Genomic DNA, 20,841 nt, shown 5'->3' with positions numbered 1-20,841 from the left:
CGTCGCTCACAGTTTTTTTTTACAATCTCGCGTCGCTCACAGTTTTTTTTTACAATCTCGCGTCGCTCACAGTTACTACTAATCAGAGGGAAAAAACGAACTAAACACGGCCATGCGCGCGTGCGCTCGCTCGTGGCTGCAGTTGGGAGATGGGCCAGGCCCATGTAGCGACAGACGCGAGGCGCCTGATTTGCTGCAATTTGTCTAAAAAAAAGCCTGATTTGCTGCAAGGGCGACACACACCACCCCCACATGTCAGTGACGCGAGAAGGCGTTAAGACCTCCCGAGCGACGCCAATGGATTCTCCGCGCACTCGGAGCGAAGCAGTCGGCAGCCGCACGTGATGGGCCTGGCCGAGGAGGAGTATGCGGCCGCTTCACGTCGCTTCTCCGGCGCCGTGTCCATGAGGGAGACGCCGGATTCCTCTTATTGCCGCCCGCGGAAGCATCCTTTCCCTTCCGCCTGGCACCCGCCGCATGCCCACCAGGCGTTCGACGTAATGCCACGCCCAGGAGACCCAGCCCCCATTTTATATCTTCCAAGTCCAGGACGAGGAGGACTCCTGGTTTATTCGCAAAATAATTGGTAGCGCGCTCACAAGCAGCATCCCGGAGCTTCAACCCTAGGTAAGATCCTATGTTGGTTCTTGAGATTGCAGAACAGCAAATTCCTTGTGTTTGTGCATACATGACATGCATTTGATTTTTTTTTTGAGGAAACATGCATTCAAAATTAGCGGAATTGCGCACGGTTATCAGTGCTCAGACGACGCTGTGGACCTATTGCACTAGTGACTATTTCATTTTCTCTTTCTTAATTTTCTTGCGGTGCCGCCTTAAATTGTAGCTGCACTGATGTGCATCAGTTGGACCGTGCAGAAGTGGAATTCTTGAGTTCTTCCATCTTCTGCGTGGGCCAGATTAATATTGCAGTACAAAAGCAAAGCATCATCCATGAACAGAAAATAAATCACAAGTATCTAGCTATATTTGGCAATGGGTTACTGTTGGCCAATCAAATTACGGCAAACATGATGGTCTATTGAATACCTTCCTCATCTTCTTTTCTTGGTGATGCCAGAAATTCACGATAGTATATTATGCTATATAGGATAGGTGGTCTTAAATATTCCTCTTTTCTTAACTTATAAAATATTAAACTCTAAAATTTAAATCAGGGACGTTGATGGTATTACAGAAAAAATAAATCGCAGCACAGAATACTAATGACCATAACTACCATATTGTTTCCCCATGGACTTGCACAGTTAAAACTCTCTTTCCTTTCTGCTTTGTGTATGCTTGCTTACATTGTTGGATCAAATAAAAGAAAGTGGAATGCCAAGCGAATGTAATGGAGTCAAACCTGCTTCTAATGGCCTGCCTTCTTTTTACGAAGGGTTCAATACCACAGCTTCAGAACTAATTTACCAAGTTTCCACTTGAACCTTACTGGCACTTCCTGCAAGTGGATAACAAAAACAGCTCCGTATCAAAGATGAGCTTCAGATCTATTGAGCAACTACTTAGAAGGAACAGCAAGATCAAAATTTCTCAGAGTATTGCCAATGGTATTCATGACCAGAAGGAAGAGCGGTCTGTGCAAGCGTTGAGGGAGTCACTTCTTGCGACCAACCAGCTTCCAGAGAAGTTTGATGACCATCATGTCCTACTACGGTATCTAAGTTTTATCCATTATCCAGAAACTATGTTGTATACTTCTATACATAGTTACATCACCAAATTATCCATCTAAATAACTGGGAGATATTTTACACCTCAACAGTTAGGAGGTCAGACGTACTCTTATTTTTTATTGAAGTTGGACTTGATCTGATTGCTATCTTCATCATGTAGCTTTCTGAGAATGCGAGGATTCAATGTAATAAAGGCAAAAGAGATGTTCTTGAATATGCTGAAATGGCGTGAGGATTGTGCTGTTGATACCATTGCAAAGGTATGTCATGGCTGTCATTTGTAAATATTCTGTTTGTAATTTGTCCAAAGAGTCTCGTAATTGTCTTGTATCCTTCTACATTTCTAGTTCCACAGTATTATTGTTATCTGGTTGAAATATTAAGGGGAAATGGTGTTTCTATGTCACAGGATTTTAAATTTGAGGAATTTGACGCATTAAAACGATGCTATCCTCATGGATTTCATGGAGTTGACAGATTTGGAAGGCCACTATACATTGAACGGATTGGCTCAGTGGATCTCAGTAAGCTCATGCAAGTGACTAGTATTGATAGATATATAAAATATCATATATCAGAACAGGAGAAAACTTTATCTTTGAGATATCCTGCATGTTCTGTTGCCGCAAAGAAGCACATATCTTCTACAACAGCCATATTAGATGTCAAAGGATTGGTGCGTTGCTGTCTGTGAAATCTTCTTCTCAGCGCTATATACATTAATTCCATTGTTTCATTGAAGAGGGTAGTTGCATAGCTGTTTGATCATTTCTTCATTGCCTGATACTGAGGCCAAGCTTTTGTCTTGGAAGCAGGTACTCAATTTGTTTTTGTTGTCATGTAACTTGGTTCATTCTTAAGGCTGTTCCTCTGTCAAGTTTTATTTACATTAGGAATTTTTGGCTGCAACAGCAATGTACATTCATGAAACTATCATATGTCTAAGCTATTAGTTTTAGTACTCAGCACTAGCACATGATGAGGCTATTTTACTATGTACCAAAATATTCATTTGGATACTCCTGTTATTTCAGGGCATGAACAATTTTTCAAAAGCTGCACGAGAGATGTTCATTGAAATTCAGAAGATTGACAGCAATTACTACCCAGAGGTAATCTAATCTAGTTAGAAAATGTCCATGTTAGACCCTTGACTATGTTCCTGGAAGACTAGAATCCCGAAGTTCAAAATCATTTATCTAAAAAATTATTTTGTTGTGGACCTTGGCCTATAATAGCTTTGATAAGATAATGGTCTGAAGACCAGGGATCAGGCACTCGCCCTCAATAGCTGCAGCAGGGGTTGTTCCTGACGTGGAAGTGATCTATTAGGCTTTGGGATTTCATTGCTTCATCTAAAAGCTCAATTGAAACTTTCGAACTCAAGGCCTAACCATAAATCTACCTTCCTATTCAATTGAACCCTTGCTAATTTAACTGGACTCTTTCATATTGAGCCAACAGTATCCAACAAGGATATTTATCACTTATTTATTCCTTTTCTTAATCTTCATATCTTTAACATAACCTATCAAATGCCTTCACGAACAGGCCTATCTCCTGCTGCCTTGTGCACTCACGACCATAACAACTTCTAAACCGTTTGCTTTAAACCCTAAGGTTCTTTTCAAGGTGATTTTGATATGGTGGATGTTGGCGACGTGATAAACCTTGTGTTTGTGAGTAGCTAGTCTTCTCCTTCGCCTCTTCATCTATGTCTCTCTTGTCATTATCCTCGACATCCTAGCCGTCACCTTCTTCATTTTTAGTTTCATCAGGCCCAGTGGCATGTCATCAGTGACAACAGTAGTCCCATGGTATTCCATGGTGAGGTACATGATGTTGTCAACCAGCCCTTCATGGAAGCGTCTTCCTGTCACAAGGTCATCGCCACAGATGGTAGCACCGACCAATTTCGCGGTGTGCCTTTGCTAGTTCGTCATGTGCCGCATGCCCATGGCCATGGAACTGGAACCCTGAGGTTGATATGCACCTGCAGTCCAATGGATAATGAAACTGAACTTTGAGATGTTGGATATCGGCAAGCAGTAGTGCAAGATGGCACTGCAGCGTCAACTGGGCTTCCAGGCCGTAACAACAAGCTAGTCCTCGGGCCTGCCAGGTATCTAGACCTGGATGTCATCACTGATGTAGTCCCATGAATCATCAGGTAGGAAATGTTCGGAAAATTAGCAATATTATGATTAATTTAATCCATAAATAAATCATGATGATAGCAGTAGCAGTATTAACCTCATACTGATCTGTAAACATGCGAGTGCGTACTAGTTATAGAAACGACATATCTATTAATGTGCTGAGTACCGGAAACGCATAAGCCAGTAAAACAGGGATTCACAGATCATACCTCCAGTTGCCCAGGTAGCATCCTCGGCGCCTTTTTCGTGGCTTCGGAGTTTTCACCCATGGCGATTTCGTGGAGGTCAAGGACGTAGTCGAAGTAGAGGACAAAGAGGAACAACAGCGAGCACCGAGCAGTCGCGCCGAGACGCTCCTCAAAAATTAATCGCCCTTCTCCCAGTGCAGGATCACAAAAGGCGGGGTTTCGGAGGCCTGCTCTCCCACATAGCCGTGCACGCGGTCAATGGGATGGAATTGCTGAAAGCAGTAGTAGCGAGAGGAACGACAGTGGGTTATGCGCTAGGAGGCAAAGTAGATGCAATCTGATAAGGTGACGGCTAGGGTTGCCACTGCCCCCAATATATATGCGGTCGGGTAGGAAGACGTGGTGCTAGGCCCATGACCGAGTCGGCAACAACCCACAATCCGACGGTTTCAGATATGGTTGTTACATAACACGTCTGTTAATGACTCACAATTAATTAATTATCTGTTCCTGGCCGGCAAATATAAAGCGCACATGACATAGGTCTGAGCTCGGCTTGGCTCGTTCACGAAACATGAGGCGCGCACGGCGGAGGAGGAGCACGCTTGTACCACTCCTCTTCTCAAGCTCCAATCGCATGTGGAAGAGAATCCGCTCCAATAGCACGTGGAAGAGAATCTGCTCCAATAGCATGTGGAAGAGAATCCCTTATATGTTTGTCTCACCTCTCCTCCGAGACCGCGGTGGTACTAAACTTCCGACCATGTCATGACAACCCACATGAGCATTTGAGATTTTGCAGGATTTATTGTTTGTATGGGCCTAAAGCCCATCTATAATTCAACAATCCCCCACCAGATCTTGGAGGCCCATTGTGTTGTCCTCTGTTCCGAACACTGTTTTGATATACCAGTATAGTATTTTCAGTGGAGACTGGTAAGGTTGAACATCCTCCTAGAGCAAAGAACTACACTTCTCTGCAACTGAACAATGGACTATGCTTTGAATTGTCAGTTTGGCATAAAGAAGTTTCACTAATTGTCTTACTGGTACTAGGCAGCCGAAGGTTAACCCCGCTTGTGGAGCATATTAGTCACACTCCTGGCCTATTCATGAGCTTACTAGAGATTACCCTATCTCATAGACTGTGTAACCAGCAGTCGGGCTTATATAGGTCTGCTCTTCCAAAGATTGCTCTGCATCTCGAACAGAATGGGTTAGTAAAGTTACTCTCCTCCAGTTAACTAGTAGTTTGTTTTCCAAGGTCCTACTTCACGGGATCTCCGATCACATAGGCTGGGTTACCACCATGGCAACTCATGTGGGTCTCTTACCCATCTCCCTTGATGCATTTTCTATCACAACACATGATAAAGCTTTTGTGAAGGTATCTGCCAGATTCTTAGCCGACTTGATATAAAATCCAACTCTATCCTTGCTATGCTTAATCCATAGTTTTAAATAGCAGGCTATGGCATTCTACGTTTGGAGCTAAATTGACTCTATGGCGTGCTAAATGACGCTAAGTTGTACATGATGCGTTTAGCGTGAAGCCCCTCCAAACACTATAGCGGAGCTATAATGCCGACACAGCGCGCTACTTAAATTATTGTCTAATCCGATAGTCTAGATTTTTATTTCTCTTTATTTATTTATTTTATGCCGCAGATAGTTAATACATGACCATGAGAGTGTTAGGAATGACTTTCTATTTTATTTTGTTTTCCATTAAATTCTGCTGCTTATTAGCACCTACGAATTTTTTGCTGGGAAATTATGGATCTTCATAAAAACAGAGCCAGTTATGGCTAATATCCTGTTGTTCGGAAACAAAACTAGTTCTAGATTTCTTGCTTCCAATCTCAGCAGAAGATAGTTTCAACAATATATTCATATGGCTTTGATTTATGATACAGACATTACATCAACTTTACATAATCAACGCTGGTTCTGGATTTAGAGCATTGTGGAAAGTACTAAAAGCATTTATGGAGGCAAGAACTTTAAAAAAGATTCAGGTAGCGCATGTTTTCTTTCTGTAAGTGCCAATTATTGTTCTTGGACAAAAGATTGAATCACTGAATACTGTGCTTACTCACATGCTACTTGTAAGGTTTTGGGGACCAATTACCTCAGCACCGTACTAGAAGCTGTTGAGCCAAGGTAAAGTGCATCAAGTTATAAGCTACTTTTACATGTTAGGAGAATGACATTTGCTCTTTCCTGCAGCAATTTACCTGAATTTTTGGGTGGAACGTGTACTTGTTCTGCAACTGGAGGGTGCTTGCTCCAAGATAAAGGACCTTGGACTGATGCTGGAATTATCCGTGCTTCTAAGGTGAGGTATGATGCTTCTTTTAAAGTTTGTTCAAAAGTTGCTGGGAAGCTGAACTAATTGTTGGGAGTATATTTGTAACTAGGAAGTTTTTGGAGAAGTGGGAAATCTTTCAATAAGATGACTTCTATAACTGCAAGCAGGCTATTTTGTTAGTATTGTTGTTTGCAACTTTAGCTTTGGCTGAGTGAAATCTATCCTTGGATTGCCCAGTAGGAGGCTACAATAGTGTTGTTTGGTCAGTGGCCATTCATGTGTTGGTATTATACTTCTCAATTTCAAGTGTTATGCTACGTTGCACGGATACTTCAGAAAGCGCGCGTATCCAGCCGGATACTGCCCGGATACTCGGATACTGCCCCGATACTTCCTGATACGTATCCCGTAAGTATCCCTTGATATTTTGATATAAAAAAGAAAATAATATTTGATACTCCTAGGATACTTCTGCGGCACGTTTTGAATACCTGAAACCCCTCGTTCGACGTGAAATCCCCTAAAAAATAAAGGCGCACCTTTTGAAGATTCCCAACATGGGCATGAGTTCATGTGAAAACATGTCTGTCAATGTTTTTGTTCAATTGAAAGGTGAGCAAGAGAGAATCGATGCACTGATTGGAACAGCAAACCTAGGCACACCTCCCTGCCAATTAATGGAAGTGTACTAGTAAGTGCAAGAAAAGAAAGGGGTAATCGTATTGAGGCATGCTTTGACCTAGAACCTCCTTAATTTTTTTCTTCATATTTGTAATAATTAATATATGTAACATCTATATATAAACGTATCCCCGTATCCATGTTTTTAGAAAATTGGCGTATCGGGCATATACCCGTATCGCGTATCCGATACGTATCCAAGTATCCGTGCAATGTAGGTGTTATGGACTAGATACTTCATGGTTGTTCAAGTTTTAATCTTGATTTAGTATATCTACTGCCCTCTTTTATCTTTATCACTCCCATAAATATTTGAGTTGGTGGCGGTGATGGACATCCTTCCATGCCACCTCCTCTCCTCCAGCAAAGTATCTTCATAACTGGTTGGGCAATCTCTCCACAATTTCTACCATCTTGGATTTGCATAATATGTCGTATGGTTATTTTTAGTCTTACTTTTTCTAAGTTGCCCTGTTCTTTAAATTCCAAGTCATTTTTGTGTGGCCACGATCCTATACATGATTTTTTAAATTAGTTTCATAGCAACACACGGGCATTCTGCATAATTAAAAAAAAACAATCTCATACTTGTGAGCTTCCTTTCCTGGATTGCCCCCTCCTCATCTCTCCATTGAGGTTTCCTTTCTTCTTCAGTGGCTGATTTTCAGAAATATTATTATTACATAACATAGGGACCTTTCCCATCAAAAGAAAATATCTATTGGAGAAAAATAGAAGTGTAACACCTTCATTGTATCTACTCATTTCATCTTCCTTTTGCCCTCCCACCTCAATTTCATCACCAAGTGTCACATCAGAATAGAAGAAACATACGCCTATCTTCTCTCGTTTTCTCCCTCCTTTCCCTTGCAAAGAATGCATTATGGATTTCTGACACTTCATTTGCAGGAGCCTTCAGCAAGACATGTAGATTCCACGTGTGGTAGGAAACGTACTCTTGGCATGTTGTTGTTAGAGGATAATCAGGTCTTGATACTGTTACTGAAATTATGCTTCTGCCCTTGTATACTTCCATTTAAAAACTGGAACAGCACATATGATAGCACATAGCACAGAAAGTATAAAAAAAAACTCAAATGTTTCTGCTATGGTTTGACCGTGAACCAGTCGTGCAGTTGCACTTCGGGAGTTCAGATTAGCAGATATTACTTGCATGCCTTTCGAATGAGTGGTTTTGCCTCATAGCCTAACTACTCCCCATGAAATGGGAATTCTCCAGTTACTAATTGTTGCAAATCTGTATGGAACAGGTTGCTAATCAGATGAGTGAAAATACTCATCAGAAACAAGCCAGTGAACAGATCTCAGGGAAGATACAAGAACTTGAAGACTGTGCTGCTCAGACCAAGGAGGTGAGAAAAGACACTTAATTAAGAAATTGCAGCCTAAGCATCAGCTGAGTGATATTTTCTTTGTACGTGCAGACCCTAGAGACACTAATATGTAATCAGAAAGAACTTGGTATCCACATTGAACAGTTGAGGGAACTCCTACGGTGGGAATGACATCCTCCTTTACCTGTCTAATTGCATACTGTGAATCCTTTTCAAATTGAGGCCGTAATATGTGTTTTGTTTGTTTTGTTAATACAGGGATGATGTCCCGGCAGAGAAGAAAACAAGTGAGAAGGAAAAATAAGTCATCACCGCATTGCGGTTTTATTTCTAGTGTACACGATGTCTACTACTGCTCTACCTTGTCCCATATTATGTTACTCATGTAATCTCCCTTCCTCTAATTATCATGAATAAAGTTATCATCTCTTATAAGTACTAAATTTACTTTATGTGATACTTTTGCCAATAACTGCCATCCACAAGGCTTCTTTCAACATCGCGGTTGCATTTCAAAGGCACCTTAATGTCAAGATGTAATTCTAGCTTCTAGGGTTGTTTTGGTTTCAGTGATATTTCAAGGCCTTGATCACCACCTGGTTGTCTGAAACACAGGTGCACCACCAGGACCCCAAAGAAGAAATCCAAATTGAATTCAGACGTGGAAATGTTACCTCCATTGTACTCCCTCCGTTTCTAAATACAAATCTTTTTAGAGATTTCAATAAGGGAAAAGCTTACCATCATCCGACGGATCGTAGTGGCCGCGTTCGCCACCTCCGCTGCATGACACGCGTCCAATTGATAGCTCACATGCCGTTCTTTGTCGAACACGCTTTCGAAACAGAGGCTATGTTTCAGAAACATATGTGGTGTTGTAATAGTCTATGACGGGTCTAGTTTTACAACAAAACCTCTGTTGTGGAAATTTTCCGCAACAAGACCTCAGTTACAAAAAAAATTGCGACAAAACCCTAGTTGTAAATTTTTTTCGTGACAAAACAGGCGTTGCAAACAAAATTCCGCAACAAGACCTATGTTGCAGTTCTGGAGTCACACTCGACTCGCTTGATGCGGCAATCCAACAGCTCACGAGCCGGCTGATCTTTTAAAAATATCAGCAGGTGGACCCGTAGCACGCCCCTTTCAATAGGGACTACATACGGATGTATACAGACATATTTTAAAGTATGTAGTCCATATTGAATGTGCTCAGTCCGGTTTGTGTAAGATAAAAATCAACAATACATCTGAACACCAAACAACTAGCGATGGAAATACCGAACTGAAAACTATAAATCGAATAAACCAGAAATATCCACCGACTCGGTTAGGTTAGGATAGGTTTGATCCTCAGTTTTTGATTTCTTTTTAAAAAAGACTTATTCCACACTTTCACGGTCAAAGAATGGCGCGGCAAAGCTCGCCGTCACCCTACAGTCTTGTTGAATCCCGAGTCCGGGTCGAGGCAAATCGGGGGGCGACATGCGAGCCCCTTGCCAGCGTTGTTTAACCCGGTGGTCGCGGAGATCCCCGTGACTTGAACGCGACGTGCACGCCATCGAGCAAGTGTAGGACCGCCACAGCCTGTGCAGTGTTTGTGCAGTGGTGGTTGGGCTTCCCTCGTCTTCTTCTCCGTAAAAAAAAGAAACAGTTTGTCTAATTCACGTCTAGATTTTTTTAAGAATATCACATCTAAGCTCCCACAATATATAATGCAGCAACAAAAAACAAAAAAAACTAGGACAAAAAAATAAATTACAAACAGAATAAAAATCTAAACTGATGTGTCACATCTAGATGTGTCCTAGACAGACAAAAAGAAAACGACGACCCTGCAGTCGAGCGAGAAGGCGGGCTCTGCCCGGCAGCTCGATCGGCCGTGGCGTTTTGCGCGTAAACCGAGCCGGCTTTGAGACAGACGAGACAAATCGATCTTCTCTCCGATCGAGCTTGTCCAGATCACCCACCCACTCAGTACTCATCATCAAGTGGCAATAATAATGCGGCACCAGCTATCCATCCAGGTCATTTTTCTTCCCATGATCAGTAGTCAGTCAACTCCCAGCTACTGTGCAACAGGAGCAACATCCCATTTCAAAGTTTATCCAAAATATGCTTGGACTGCTTAACTTTTCTGATAAATAGATAAAAACGCTCGGGAAAAAAAATTAGACGCTCTTAGTTTGTTAACCGGAAACACAGACTTGTTTAAAACCCTGTTGTTTTTTTCTTGAAAAAGGTTTGAAAGTGTACCAACGTCTACTCCATCCATTCCTAAATGCAAGTCTTTTTAGAGATTTCACTATAAAGACTACATTCAGATGTATACAAACATCTTTTGAAGTATAGGTTTATTCATTTTGCTTCGTATGTAGTCTATAGTGGAATCTTTTAAAAGACTTATATTTAGGAACGGAGGGAGTATATGAGATTCCTGTGAAACCATAGCTTTCATGGCCGGATAGCATAGTTTGCAGGGGTTTGTTATGAGATATGCGCCCTTTGCATTTTAACTATAGATATTTCATCTTTTTTGCGGGTACAACTATAGATACGTCGACCGGTATGACCATGGATATTCTTCCTGCGAAAGGGCCCAAGGCCATATATTAACTATCGCAGGTCTTTACAAGCACACTTATGCAGAAAAAAAATTACATTCAAATCTTTGAAGGTGCCAAAGTCTTCTTCCTCCTGCATCCATCGGCGGCACCTTGTGACTCGTGAGCATAACTCAATTCCGCCTCTACGCCTCCGCCTCAAGGGAGCAAAATATTGAAACACAGAGCTTGTAGAATAGAACCAGCAGACGGGAAGTCGTCGATGCAGATTAGGGGACGCTGCCAGCCGCCCCAGAGAAAAGAACGCCGATGAGGACCTGCAGAAACTCGAAAGACCATGGATATTCATTATTCTCTCTGTCCTCTTTTACACGCTGCCCTTGTTTTTCAATAATTAATTAACAATATATGCGTTATACGTCATAGAAAAATATGCATCATTGTAAATTTCGTTCAGATACAAATCCGATAAAATGACCATGTTTTTTTTCTTTTTTTGCAAATATGACCGTCGATACTTTTTTTTTTATCGTACACTAGGACACTCCATCTCTCATCATCTCCCCTATAAATCTGGCAAATTTTATCAGATGATCCCAGAAATCTCTACGATGTGACATGTGATGTGCACATGATCGAATAAATGTACTTTCTTGGTATATATCGGCCATTTGGTACAGGCCGTTGAGCGGTTGTTGGGCTTTGCCGCATCTTTCACAAGAAAACGGGAGAAGAAAATGACCGGCCGTTGGTGAGAGAGAGAGAAGAGGTCCAAAGACTCTGAGCAGGACGGACGCGGCTCCATCGCGCCGGTATTTTCAACTCTGAACCACGGACCAATCAGGTGCCGCCACGTACGTATGCCGGCTAGCATATCACCTCGCATCTCGTCAGATCGGTCAAACTCTCGACTCCCCCGTGTGGACTCCCGAGTCCCCCGGATCGACGCCGTCAACAACGACAATGGCGCCGTCGTCGCACCGCGGCGGCCAGCCCCTCGACCTCGACGCCGCGCCCGCCGCTCCCGCGCTCGACGACGACGGCCGCGTCGCCCGCACGGGGAACCTCTGGACGTGCGTGGCGCACATCATCACCGGCGTGATCGGGGCCGGCGTGCTCGCGCTCTCCTGGAGCGTCGCGCAGCTCGGCTGGGTGGCCGGCCCCGTCGCCATGGTCTGCTTCGCCGCCGTCACCTACGTCTCCGCCGTCCTGCTCTCCCACTGCTACCGCTCCCCCGCCGCCCCCGGTGGCCCGGACTTGCCGTCGTCCGAGGGGGACAAGACGCGGCGGAACTACACCTACATGGGCGCCGTCCGGGCGCTCCTCGGCCGGAAGCACACCTACGTCTGCGGCTCGCTCCAGTACCTCTACCTCTACGGGATCGGCGTCGCCTACACCATCACCACCGCCACCTGCCTCGGGTAAACACTTCACAAACCAGAGCTCGATCGATTTGTTCCTTCCTTCCTTCCTCGTCGTTGCTGATGGGGTCGATCGCGGTGGCCGGCAGCGCGATCAAGAAGGCCAACTGCTACCACGACCACGGCCGCGGCGCCGCCCGCTGCACCTCGGACGACCGCGAGCAGCACCTCTTCATGCTGCTCTTCGGCGTCGCGCAGCTGGTGCTCTCCTTCATCCCCAACTTCCACAGCATGGCCTGGCTCTCCGTCGTGGCCGCCGTCATGTCCTTCACCTACTCCGGCATCGGCCTCGGCCTGGGCCTCTCCAAGACAATAGGTACGTATGTGCGTCGGTCGCGTCAGATGATTCAGTCAATTACCTGAACCTTTTGTTCTGAACCTGACACGTTCCGAAACTCTGTTCAGGCGACGGCGTGATCCGAGGCAGCGTCGCCGGCGTCCCGATGCACACCCCGATGCAGAAAATGTGGCGGGTGTCCCAGGCCATCGGCGACATCGCGTTCGCCTACCCGTACTCCATCGTGCTCCTGGAGATACAGGACACGCTGCGGTCGTCGCCGCCGGAGGGGGACACCCTGAGGAAGGGGAACGTGATCGCGATGCTCGCCACCACCTTCTTCTACCTCTGCGTGGGCTGCTTCGGCTACGCCGCCTTCGGCGACGCGGCGCCGGGGAACCTGCTCACCGGCTTCGGCTTCTACGAGCCCTACTGGCTCGTGGACTTCGCCAACGCCTGCATCGTGCTCCACATCCTCGGCGGCTACCAGTTCTTCAGCCAGCAGATCTTCACCGTCTGGGACCGCTGGCTGGAGGCGCGGTTCCCGGAGAGCGCCTTCGTGTGCCGGACCTACGCCGTGAGGCTCGTGCCGGGCCTGCCCCGCTACGGGCTGAACCTGCAGCGGGTCTGCTTCCGGACGGCGTACGTGGCCAGCACCACCGCGCTGGCCGTCGTGTTCCCCTACTTCAACGAGGTGCTGGGCCTCCTCGGCGCGCTCATCTTCTGGCCGCTCATCATCTACCTCCCCGTCGAGATGTACTGCGTGCAGCGCCGGGTCCGGGCATGGACGCCGACGTGGGTCGCGCTGCAGGCGTTCAACGTCGCATGCTTCGCCGTCGGGACCTTCGCCTTCGTCGGCTGCGTCCAGGGCGTCGTCCAAAAGAGGCTCGCCTCCTAGGCCAGACCGTCCATTGTTGTTGTTGTACATGTCATCCAGTAGCTAGCACTTTACAAACTGCCCAGTTGTACGAAATTTGTTGTACATATCTTCCTGCTAGCCTGTACTTTCGAGTTTTACTATTCTAATGTACTCCCTCCATCCCGATTTACAAGCTAAAACAACTTGCAAAATAATCTTATATTATAGAACGAAGGAAGTAGTAGAAACATAAACTTGTGGCTCGAATGTATCCCTCCACCCTCCCTGGTTTGGTGCCTCCCGTCGATCTAACATTGTCCAAGAATCTTCCATTTGTCTTTTTTTTCTTCAAAAGTAGTTAACTGTATGTTACAACAAGAGTATTTTTTTTAAATGAAGGCAGAAGCTTTGCCTTATTTCATTAATAAAGAAGAAGAGAGTTGCTTAGTTAATTACGAAAAGCCGAGCAAAACCCAATACAAACACCCACACAGGGCAACACACTAGCCGAACTGGCTACCAACGCAAAACCCACACGTCATCGAAAAGACAGATCACTGCCACGGTTGCCATTCAGTGTCATTGTTGTCACTCCTCCACGAGCCAGCGATTCAACACGCAAGACAAGAGAGCCATGCCATCCAACAAATTGGCAAAACTTTCGCCACCCACTGATGGAAATATGAGCAATTTATCAAATGGCTTTATTAGCAGAAATATTAGATAAAGCATGACTAATATAACAGTGACAAAACAAGCCATGCGATTTGACAAAGAGAAAGTAAACAACATCTTCATATATGAACTGTAACTGAACATATGTAGAGCAGTCAGTATAACAAGTTGCATATATGAAATAGAGTCTAACATATGTAGGGCAAATACTAGAACAAGGAACTGCAGCAGGACCTCTAACAGAAAGGAGAAGAACACGTACGGGACAGTAGCAGCAGAAGCGCTGGACTTGGGGTCGGTGTCCTCGCCTGCCATGTCGTCGAGGAGGTCGTGGACGTCGGGGAAGTAGTCGTCAAAGTCCGTGATGAAGAAGCCAGTAGTCGCGCGGAGCGCTCCCCAAAAACCTTATCACCCTTCTCCCGTACAAGATTCAAAAGGTGCGGTTCCGGAGGCCTACTGTCCCGACCTGCGGTGCACGCCGCAAGACGGGATGGGGAAGAACGTAGCAGCAGCGCAGTGGTCGAAACTTTGTGGCGAGAGGAAGAGGAGCTTCTGTTGTGTCTCTCCGGAGAGGAGCGACCTCTCTTATATAGGCACAGGAGAAGGACGCGAAGAGGCTGCGGCGGGAGGTGAAGCAACGAAGGGAGACGAAGCGAACAGGCAGCGGCCGATGAGGCGCGCCGTTCGAATTCAGTGTCCACTACAGAAAACGTTTCAACTCCCACGTGACTTTTTGTATGCCCGTCGTGCGTGGCAAAAATTTAGACATCGGCTCGGCTCATTCCCGCAACCCGCGGCGCGGCGCGGCGCATCGTGACGAGGCGTGGCGAGGCGGGCGGCGGAGGAGGAGCGCGCGTGGATGTCCCTCTTGTTCTCATGCTCATGCATGTGGGGAAAGAACCTTCCTTATAAAGAGGTCCAACTTCCTCTAAACTAGCAATATGGGACTAAACTTTTGTTCCACCTCTTGCCTTGCACGAATGGGCTGCGTGGGCCTCTAGGATTTATTAGGAATTTCTGAAACTGCTACTGGGCTAGGCCCAAAATAGACAAAATTCCAGCAATCCCCCACCAGATCCCAGAGGCACACAAAATTTGCCTTTGGTTCCAAAACATTGTTTTATATACCGGTACTGTAAGGGAGACTGTTAAGTTGAACTTCCACCTAGAACTCTATGCTACACTAGTAAGCAACTCGAACAGTGGACTGGGCCTTGAACTGCAAGTTTTCTGTGAATCTAGCTTCACATAAAGCCTTGACCGATACGTGGCTACCGTGGGTCTTCCCCGCGGGTGGAACTTATGCGTCATACTCCGAGACCTTTCAAGAGTTTACTAGAAAGAACCCTACTATCATAGATTGCGACGTTTAAAAATCAGACTCATATAGGTGTGTTCTTCAAAAGATGTTCTGCAGGACGACATCTCTGCTTCAATGAGCCACTTAGAACACTTTAAGATATACATCAACCTGTCATGCAGATTAGGAGAGTATTGCATCTTCATGGAGTGGTATTGTTGATAGTAAGGATACTCTCCTCTCAGTTGACCAACAACTTGTCTTCCACATCTAATTCACGGGATCTCCGATCACAAAGAATAGGTTACCACTGTGAACAACTCATATTGTGGGTCTCATACTCATCTCCCTCAATGCATTATCTATCACATTACGTGATAGACCCTTAGTAAAAGGATCTGCCAGATTCTTAGACGTTTGGATATAATCCAATGCAATAACTCTGGAGTTTCTCATTTTCCTGACAGATTTTAACCTTCTCTGAACGTGTCTTGATGAATTCATGTTGTCCTTTGAGTTGCTCACTTTCGTGATCACAGTTTAATTGTCGCAGTTCATAAGGACACCCGGTACAGGTTTCTCAACAACCGGCAAGTCATTCAAGAGCCGACGAAGCCAATCTGCTTCGACCGTAGCTGTATCTAGTGCTGTGAGTTCTGCTTCCATTGTTGACCTCGTTAAGATGGTCTGCTTGCAAGACTTCCAAGAAACAACGCCACCTCCATGCGTGAATACATATCCGCTCGTGGCCTTTATCTCATCAGCATCTGAGATCCAGTTTGAGTCATTATACCCTTCAAGCACCTTTGGGTGCCCGGTGTAGTGAATTCCATAATTTGCAGTGCCTTTCAAATAACGCAAAACTCTCTCTAGAGCTTTCCAATGCACATCTCCTGGTTTTGAAACAAACTGACTTAGTTTGCTAACAGCAAAAGAGATGTCAGGTCTTGTAGCACTGGCTAAGTACATAAGCGAGCCAATAATCTGAGAATACTTCAATTGGTCTCTAGCAATTCTTCGATTCTTTCGAAGCAACACACTAGCATCATATGTTGTTGGAGAGGGCTTGCAGTCACTGTAGCCAAAGCGACTCAAGATCTTTTCCACATAGTGAGATTGAAGCAATGTAATCCCACCATCATCGTCTCTCAACAACTTGATATTCAGAATGACATCAACCACTCCTAAATCCTTCATCTCAAAATAACGAGATAGGAAATTTTTTACCTCCTTAATAGCATTCAGATTTGTTCCGAAAATCAGTATGTCATCAACATACAAGCAAAGGATAACTCCCTCGCCCCCACCATGGCGATAGTACACACATTTGTCAGCTTCGTTTACAACAAAGCCTACAGCTGTTAAAGTTCTTTCAAACTTCTCATGCCACTGTTTGGGTGCTTGCTTGAGTCCATACAAAGACTTCAGCAACTTGCACACTTTTCCTTCCTGACCATCTAGTACAAACCCATCTGGTTGTTCCATATAAATTTCCTCGTCCAACTCTCCATTTAGGAAAGCAGTCTTAACATCCATTTGATGAACGAGAAGACCATGTGAGGCAGCTAGTGAAAGTAGAACTCGAATAGTGGTCAGTCGAGCCATAGGTGAGTAGGTATCAAAGAAGTCTTCACCTTCCTTTTGGGTATAACCCTTAGCCACGAGTCGAGCCTTGTACTTTTCAATAGTACCATCAGGCCTAAGCTTCTTCTTGAATACCCATTTGCATCCTATAGGTTTGCACCCATAAGAACAATGAGTTATCTCCCAAGTTTCATTCGCTGAGATGGAATCCATCTCGCTACGAACCGCTTCCTTCCAGTAGTCAGCATCTTCAGATGCATAAGCCTCTGAAATAGAACTGGGAGTGTCATCTATGAGATACACAAGAAAATCATCACCAAAGGACTTTGCAGTCCTCTACCTCTTGCTCCTAGTAGGAACTTCATTGTTTTCCTCCACAGGACTTTCAAAGTGTTCTATCGAAATGGAAGGTTTAGTAATTGTAACTGGTTCCTGATTCGATGAACTAAGCATCTACTAATTAGATGAGGTAGCCATATCGTTCATGGGAAAGATATCTTCAAAGAAAGTCGCATCATTCGACTCCATGATCGTACCGACATGCATGTCAGGTACCTCAGATTTTACAACCAAGAATCTATATCCAATGCTATGAAAAGCATATCCCAGGAAAACACAATCCATAGTCTTTGGTCCAACCTTTCGCTTCTTTGGAATTGGAACATTGACTTTCGCCAAACAACCCCATGTTCGTAGATAAGAGAGTTTTAATCTTTTATTCTCCCATTCCTCGAATGGAGTTATCTCTTTGTTCTTTGTGGGAACTCGGTTTAGGACATGACATGCCGTCAATATCGCCTCCCCCCACCATGCCTTGGAGAGACCCGATGTGTCTAACATGGCATTAACCAAATCTGTTAGAGTACGGTTCTTTCTTTCGGCCATCTCATTTGACTGAGGTGAGTAGGGAGGCGTCCTCTCATGGATTATACCATGTTCCGCACAAAAAGCATCAAATTCATTGGAAAAATACTCTCCACCACAGTCGGACCTAAGCCTCTTGATTTTTCGATCAAGTTGGTTTTTCACTTCAGCTTTATAGATCTTGAAAAAGTTCAAAGCCTCATCCTTAGATTTCAGAAGATACATATGGCAGTATCTAGTGGAGTCGTCAATTAACGTCATGAAATATTTCTTTCCACCTTTTGTCAAAACGCCATTCATTTCACAAAGATCTAAATGTATGAGTTCTAGTGGTGCAAGATTTCTTGTTTTCGCAGTCGTGTGAGACTTACGAGGTTGCTTAGCTTGCACACACACTTGACACTTAGATTCCTTGACAGTGGTGAAACTAGGGATTAAGTTCAACTTTGCTAGTCGCGACATGCAACCAAAATTAACATGACAAAGATGTGAATGCCACACATTTGATTCACTATTGTTGCAAACATGATTAACAACTTTATTGCAAACGTCTGATAAGGATAAACGAAATAGGCCTCCTGACTCATAGCCTTTACCAACAAAGGTTCCATACTTAGATATTACAAATTTATTCGACTCAAAGACAAGCTTGTAGCCATCTCTACACAGAAGGGATCTGCTAACAAGATTTTTATTGACGGAGGGGACATAATGCACGTTCTTCAGCCGCACGATCTTCCCCGAAGTAAACTTCAGATCGACCGTGCCAACACCACGAACAGAAGCACTTGAACCGTTGCCCATTAGCACGGTTGAAGTCCCTGCGGTCTGATAAGACGAAAACATGGAAATATCACTGCATACATGCACATTAGCACCAGTGTCAATCAACCAATCAGGAGAATGACATACTGAAAGAATAGTGGGAAATATACAATACCCAGCATCCTTCATATCAATGTCTCCAATGACAACATTAGCGGTCTTGCCGCCTTTCCCAGGATGATGCTTGTCATAGCGATTAGGGCAACTAGGAGCCCAATGATCAGGATCCCCACACACATGACAGACACCTTTCTTCTTGTCATTCTTCTTCTTGAAGTTCTTGTGCTGGACAGCCTTGTTCTTCCCATCAAACTTTGCTTTACCATCAAACTTGCCCTTGTTCTTGAACTTGTGGGGCTGGAAGTTCTGCTTATGTACCACATTGGCACTAGATCCTCCCTCAATACCTCGAGCACGTGTGTCCTTTGCTCTCGCCTTTTCTTCCACATCAAGAGTGCCAATGAGATCCGGGACGGAAAACTCCTGCCTCTTATGCTTCAGCAAGGTAGCAAAGTTCCTCCATGAAGGAGGAAGCTTAGTGATGATACCTCCGGCAACAAACTTGTCCGGTAGCATACAGCTGAAGTGCTCAAGTTCTCTAGAAAATGACTGTATCTCATGAGCTTTCTCAACCACGGAGCGCTCTTCAGTCATCCTGTAGTCATAGAATTGCTCCATGATGTACAGCTCAGTGCCAGCATCCGAGACCCCAAACTTGGCCTCGAGTGCATCCCACATATCTTTTCCATTATCAATTGACACATAAGCATCAACTATGTTCTCACCAAGAACACTCAAGAGAGCAGCCTTAAACAGAGTATCCATTTTCTGAAAGGCTTGTGCCTGTTGAGCATCAAGCTCCCCTTCAGGTTTGCCGAGAGTGGCGTCATAGCAACTCATGGTTTGAAACCATAAGACTGCTCTCACACGCCACCTCTTATAGTGGATACCCTCAAACATAGGAGATCTCATGGAAGCAGCAAAACCACTTGGGGTAAATTGCCTATAATAAGGTTTTTGGATTGATGGAAATATGAGCAATTTACCAAATGACTTTATTAGCAGAAATATTAGATAAAGCATGACTAATATAACAGTGACAAAACAAGCCATGCGATTTGACAAAGAGAAGGTAAACAACATCTTCATATATGAACTGTAACTAAACATATGTAGAGCAGCCAGTATAACAAGTTGCATATATGAAATAGAGTCTAACATATGTAGGGCAAATACTAGAACAAGGAACCGCAGCAGGACCTCTAACAGAAAGGAGAAGAACACGTACGGGACAGTAGCAGCAGAAGCACTGGACTTGGGGTCAGTGTCCTCGCCTGCCATGTCGTCGAGGAGGTCGTGGACGTCGGGGAAGAAGTCGTCGTCGGGGAAGTAGTCATCGGAGTCCGTGATGAAGAAGCCAGTAGTCGCGCGGAGCGCTCCCCAAAAACCTTATCACCCTTCTCCCGTACATGACTCAAAAGGTGCGGTTTCGAAGACCTACTGTCCCGACCTGCGGTGCACGCCGCAAGACGGGATGAGGAAGAACGTAGCAGCAGCGCAGTGGTCGGAACTTTGTGGCGAGAGGAAGATGAGCTTTTGTTATGTCTCTCTGGAGAGGAGCGACCTCTCTTATATAGGCACAGGAGAAAGACACGAAGAGGTTGCGGCGGGAGGTGAAGCAACGAAGGGAGACGAAGCGAACAGGCAGCGGCCGAAGAGGCGCGCCGTTCGAATTCAATGTCCACTACAAAAAACGTTTCAACTCCCATGTGACTTTTCGTATACCCATCGTGTGTGGCAAAAATTTAGACATCGGCTCATTCCCGCAACCCGCGGCGCGGCGAGGCATGGCGAGGCGGGCGGCGGAGGAGGAGCGCACGTGGATGTCCCTTTTGTTCTCATGCTTAGACATGTGGGGAAAGAACCTCCCTTATAAAGAGGTCCAACTCCCTCTAAACTAGCAATGTGGGACTAAACTTTTGTTCCACCTCTTGCCTTGCACGAATGGGCTGCGTGGGCCTCTAGAATTTATTAGGAATTTCTGAAACTGCTATTGGGCTAGGCCCAAAATAGACAAAATT

At 45.0% G+C, this 20,841-nt stretch overlaps 2 protein-coding genes across 5 annotated transcripts; both read left to right on the top strand.

The window, feature by feature from the left end:
- The first annotated feature begins 244 nt into the window (after positions 1–244).
- On the top strand, positions 245–8,860 carry LOC125539950 (phosphatidylinositol/phosphatidylcholine transfer protein SFH11-like). 4 transcript variants are annotated; one of them, XM_048703502.1, is made up of 12 exons: positions 245–627; positions 1,415–1,677; positions 1,858–1,957; positions 2,107–2,373; positions 2,732–2,809; positions 5,961–6,062; positions 6,158–6,207; positions 6,274–6,382; positions 7,946–8,023; positions 8,308–8,409; positions 8,482–8,552; positions 8,650–8,860. In XM_048703502.1, the coding sequence occupies exons 2-12, from the start codon at positions 1,499–1,501 to the stop codon at positions 8,693–8,695; spliced, it is 1,182 nt and encodes a 393-aa protein (XP_048559459.1). In that variant the 5' UTR covers positions 245–627; positions 1,415–1,498; the 3' UTR covers positions 8,696–8,860. The 4 variants fall into 4 exon arrangements, with proteins under 4 accessions (XP_048559459.1, XP_048559458.1, XP_048559460.1 ...); XM_048703501.1 differs by having other exon boundaries at positions 1,400–1,677; XM_048703503.1 differs by lacking the exon at positions 7,946–8,023 and having other exon boundaries at positions 1,400–1,677.
- Positions 8,861–11,841: 2,981 nt separating this feature from the next.
- On the top strand, positions 11,842–13,653 carry LOC125539949 (probable amino acid permease 7). The gene is made up of 3 exons (XM_048703500.1): positions 11,842–12,376; positions 12,466–12,692; positions 12,782–13,653. The coding sequence occupies exons 1-3, from the start codon at positions 11,919–11,921 to the stop codon at positions 13,549–13,551; spliced, it is 1,455 nt and encodes a 484-aa protein (XP_048559457.1). The 5' UTR covers positions 11,842–11,918; the 3' UTR covers positions 13,552–13,653.
- The last annotated feature ends 7,188 nt before the right edge of the window (positions 13,654–20,841 follow it).

The sequence above is a fragment of the Triticum urartu genome, chromosome 2, assembly GCF_003073215.2.
Source record: "Triticum urartu cultivar G1812 chromosome 2, Tu2.1, whole genome shotgun sequence".
NCBI lineage: Eukaryota > Viridiplantae > Streptophyta > Magnoliopsida > Poales > Poaceae > Triticum > Triticum urartu.
Note: the sequence above shows the minus strand (reverse complement) of the source record. Positions and strands in the feature narration are given on the sequence as shown.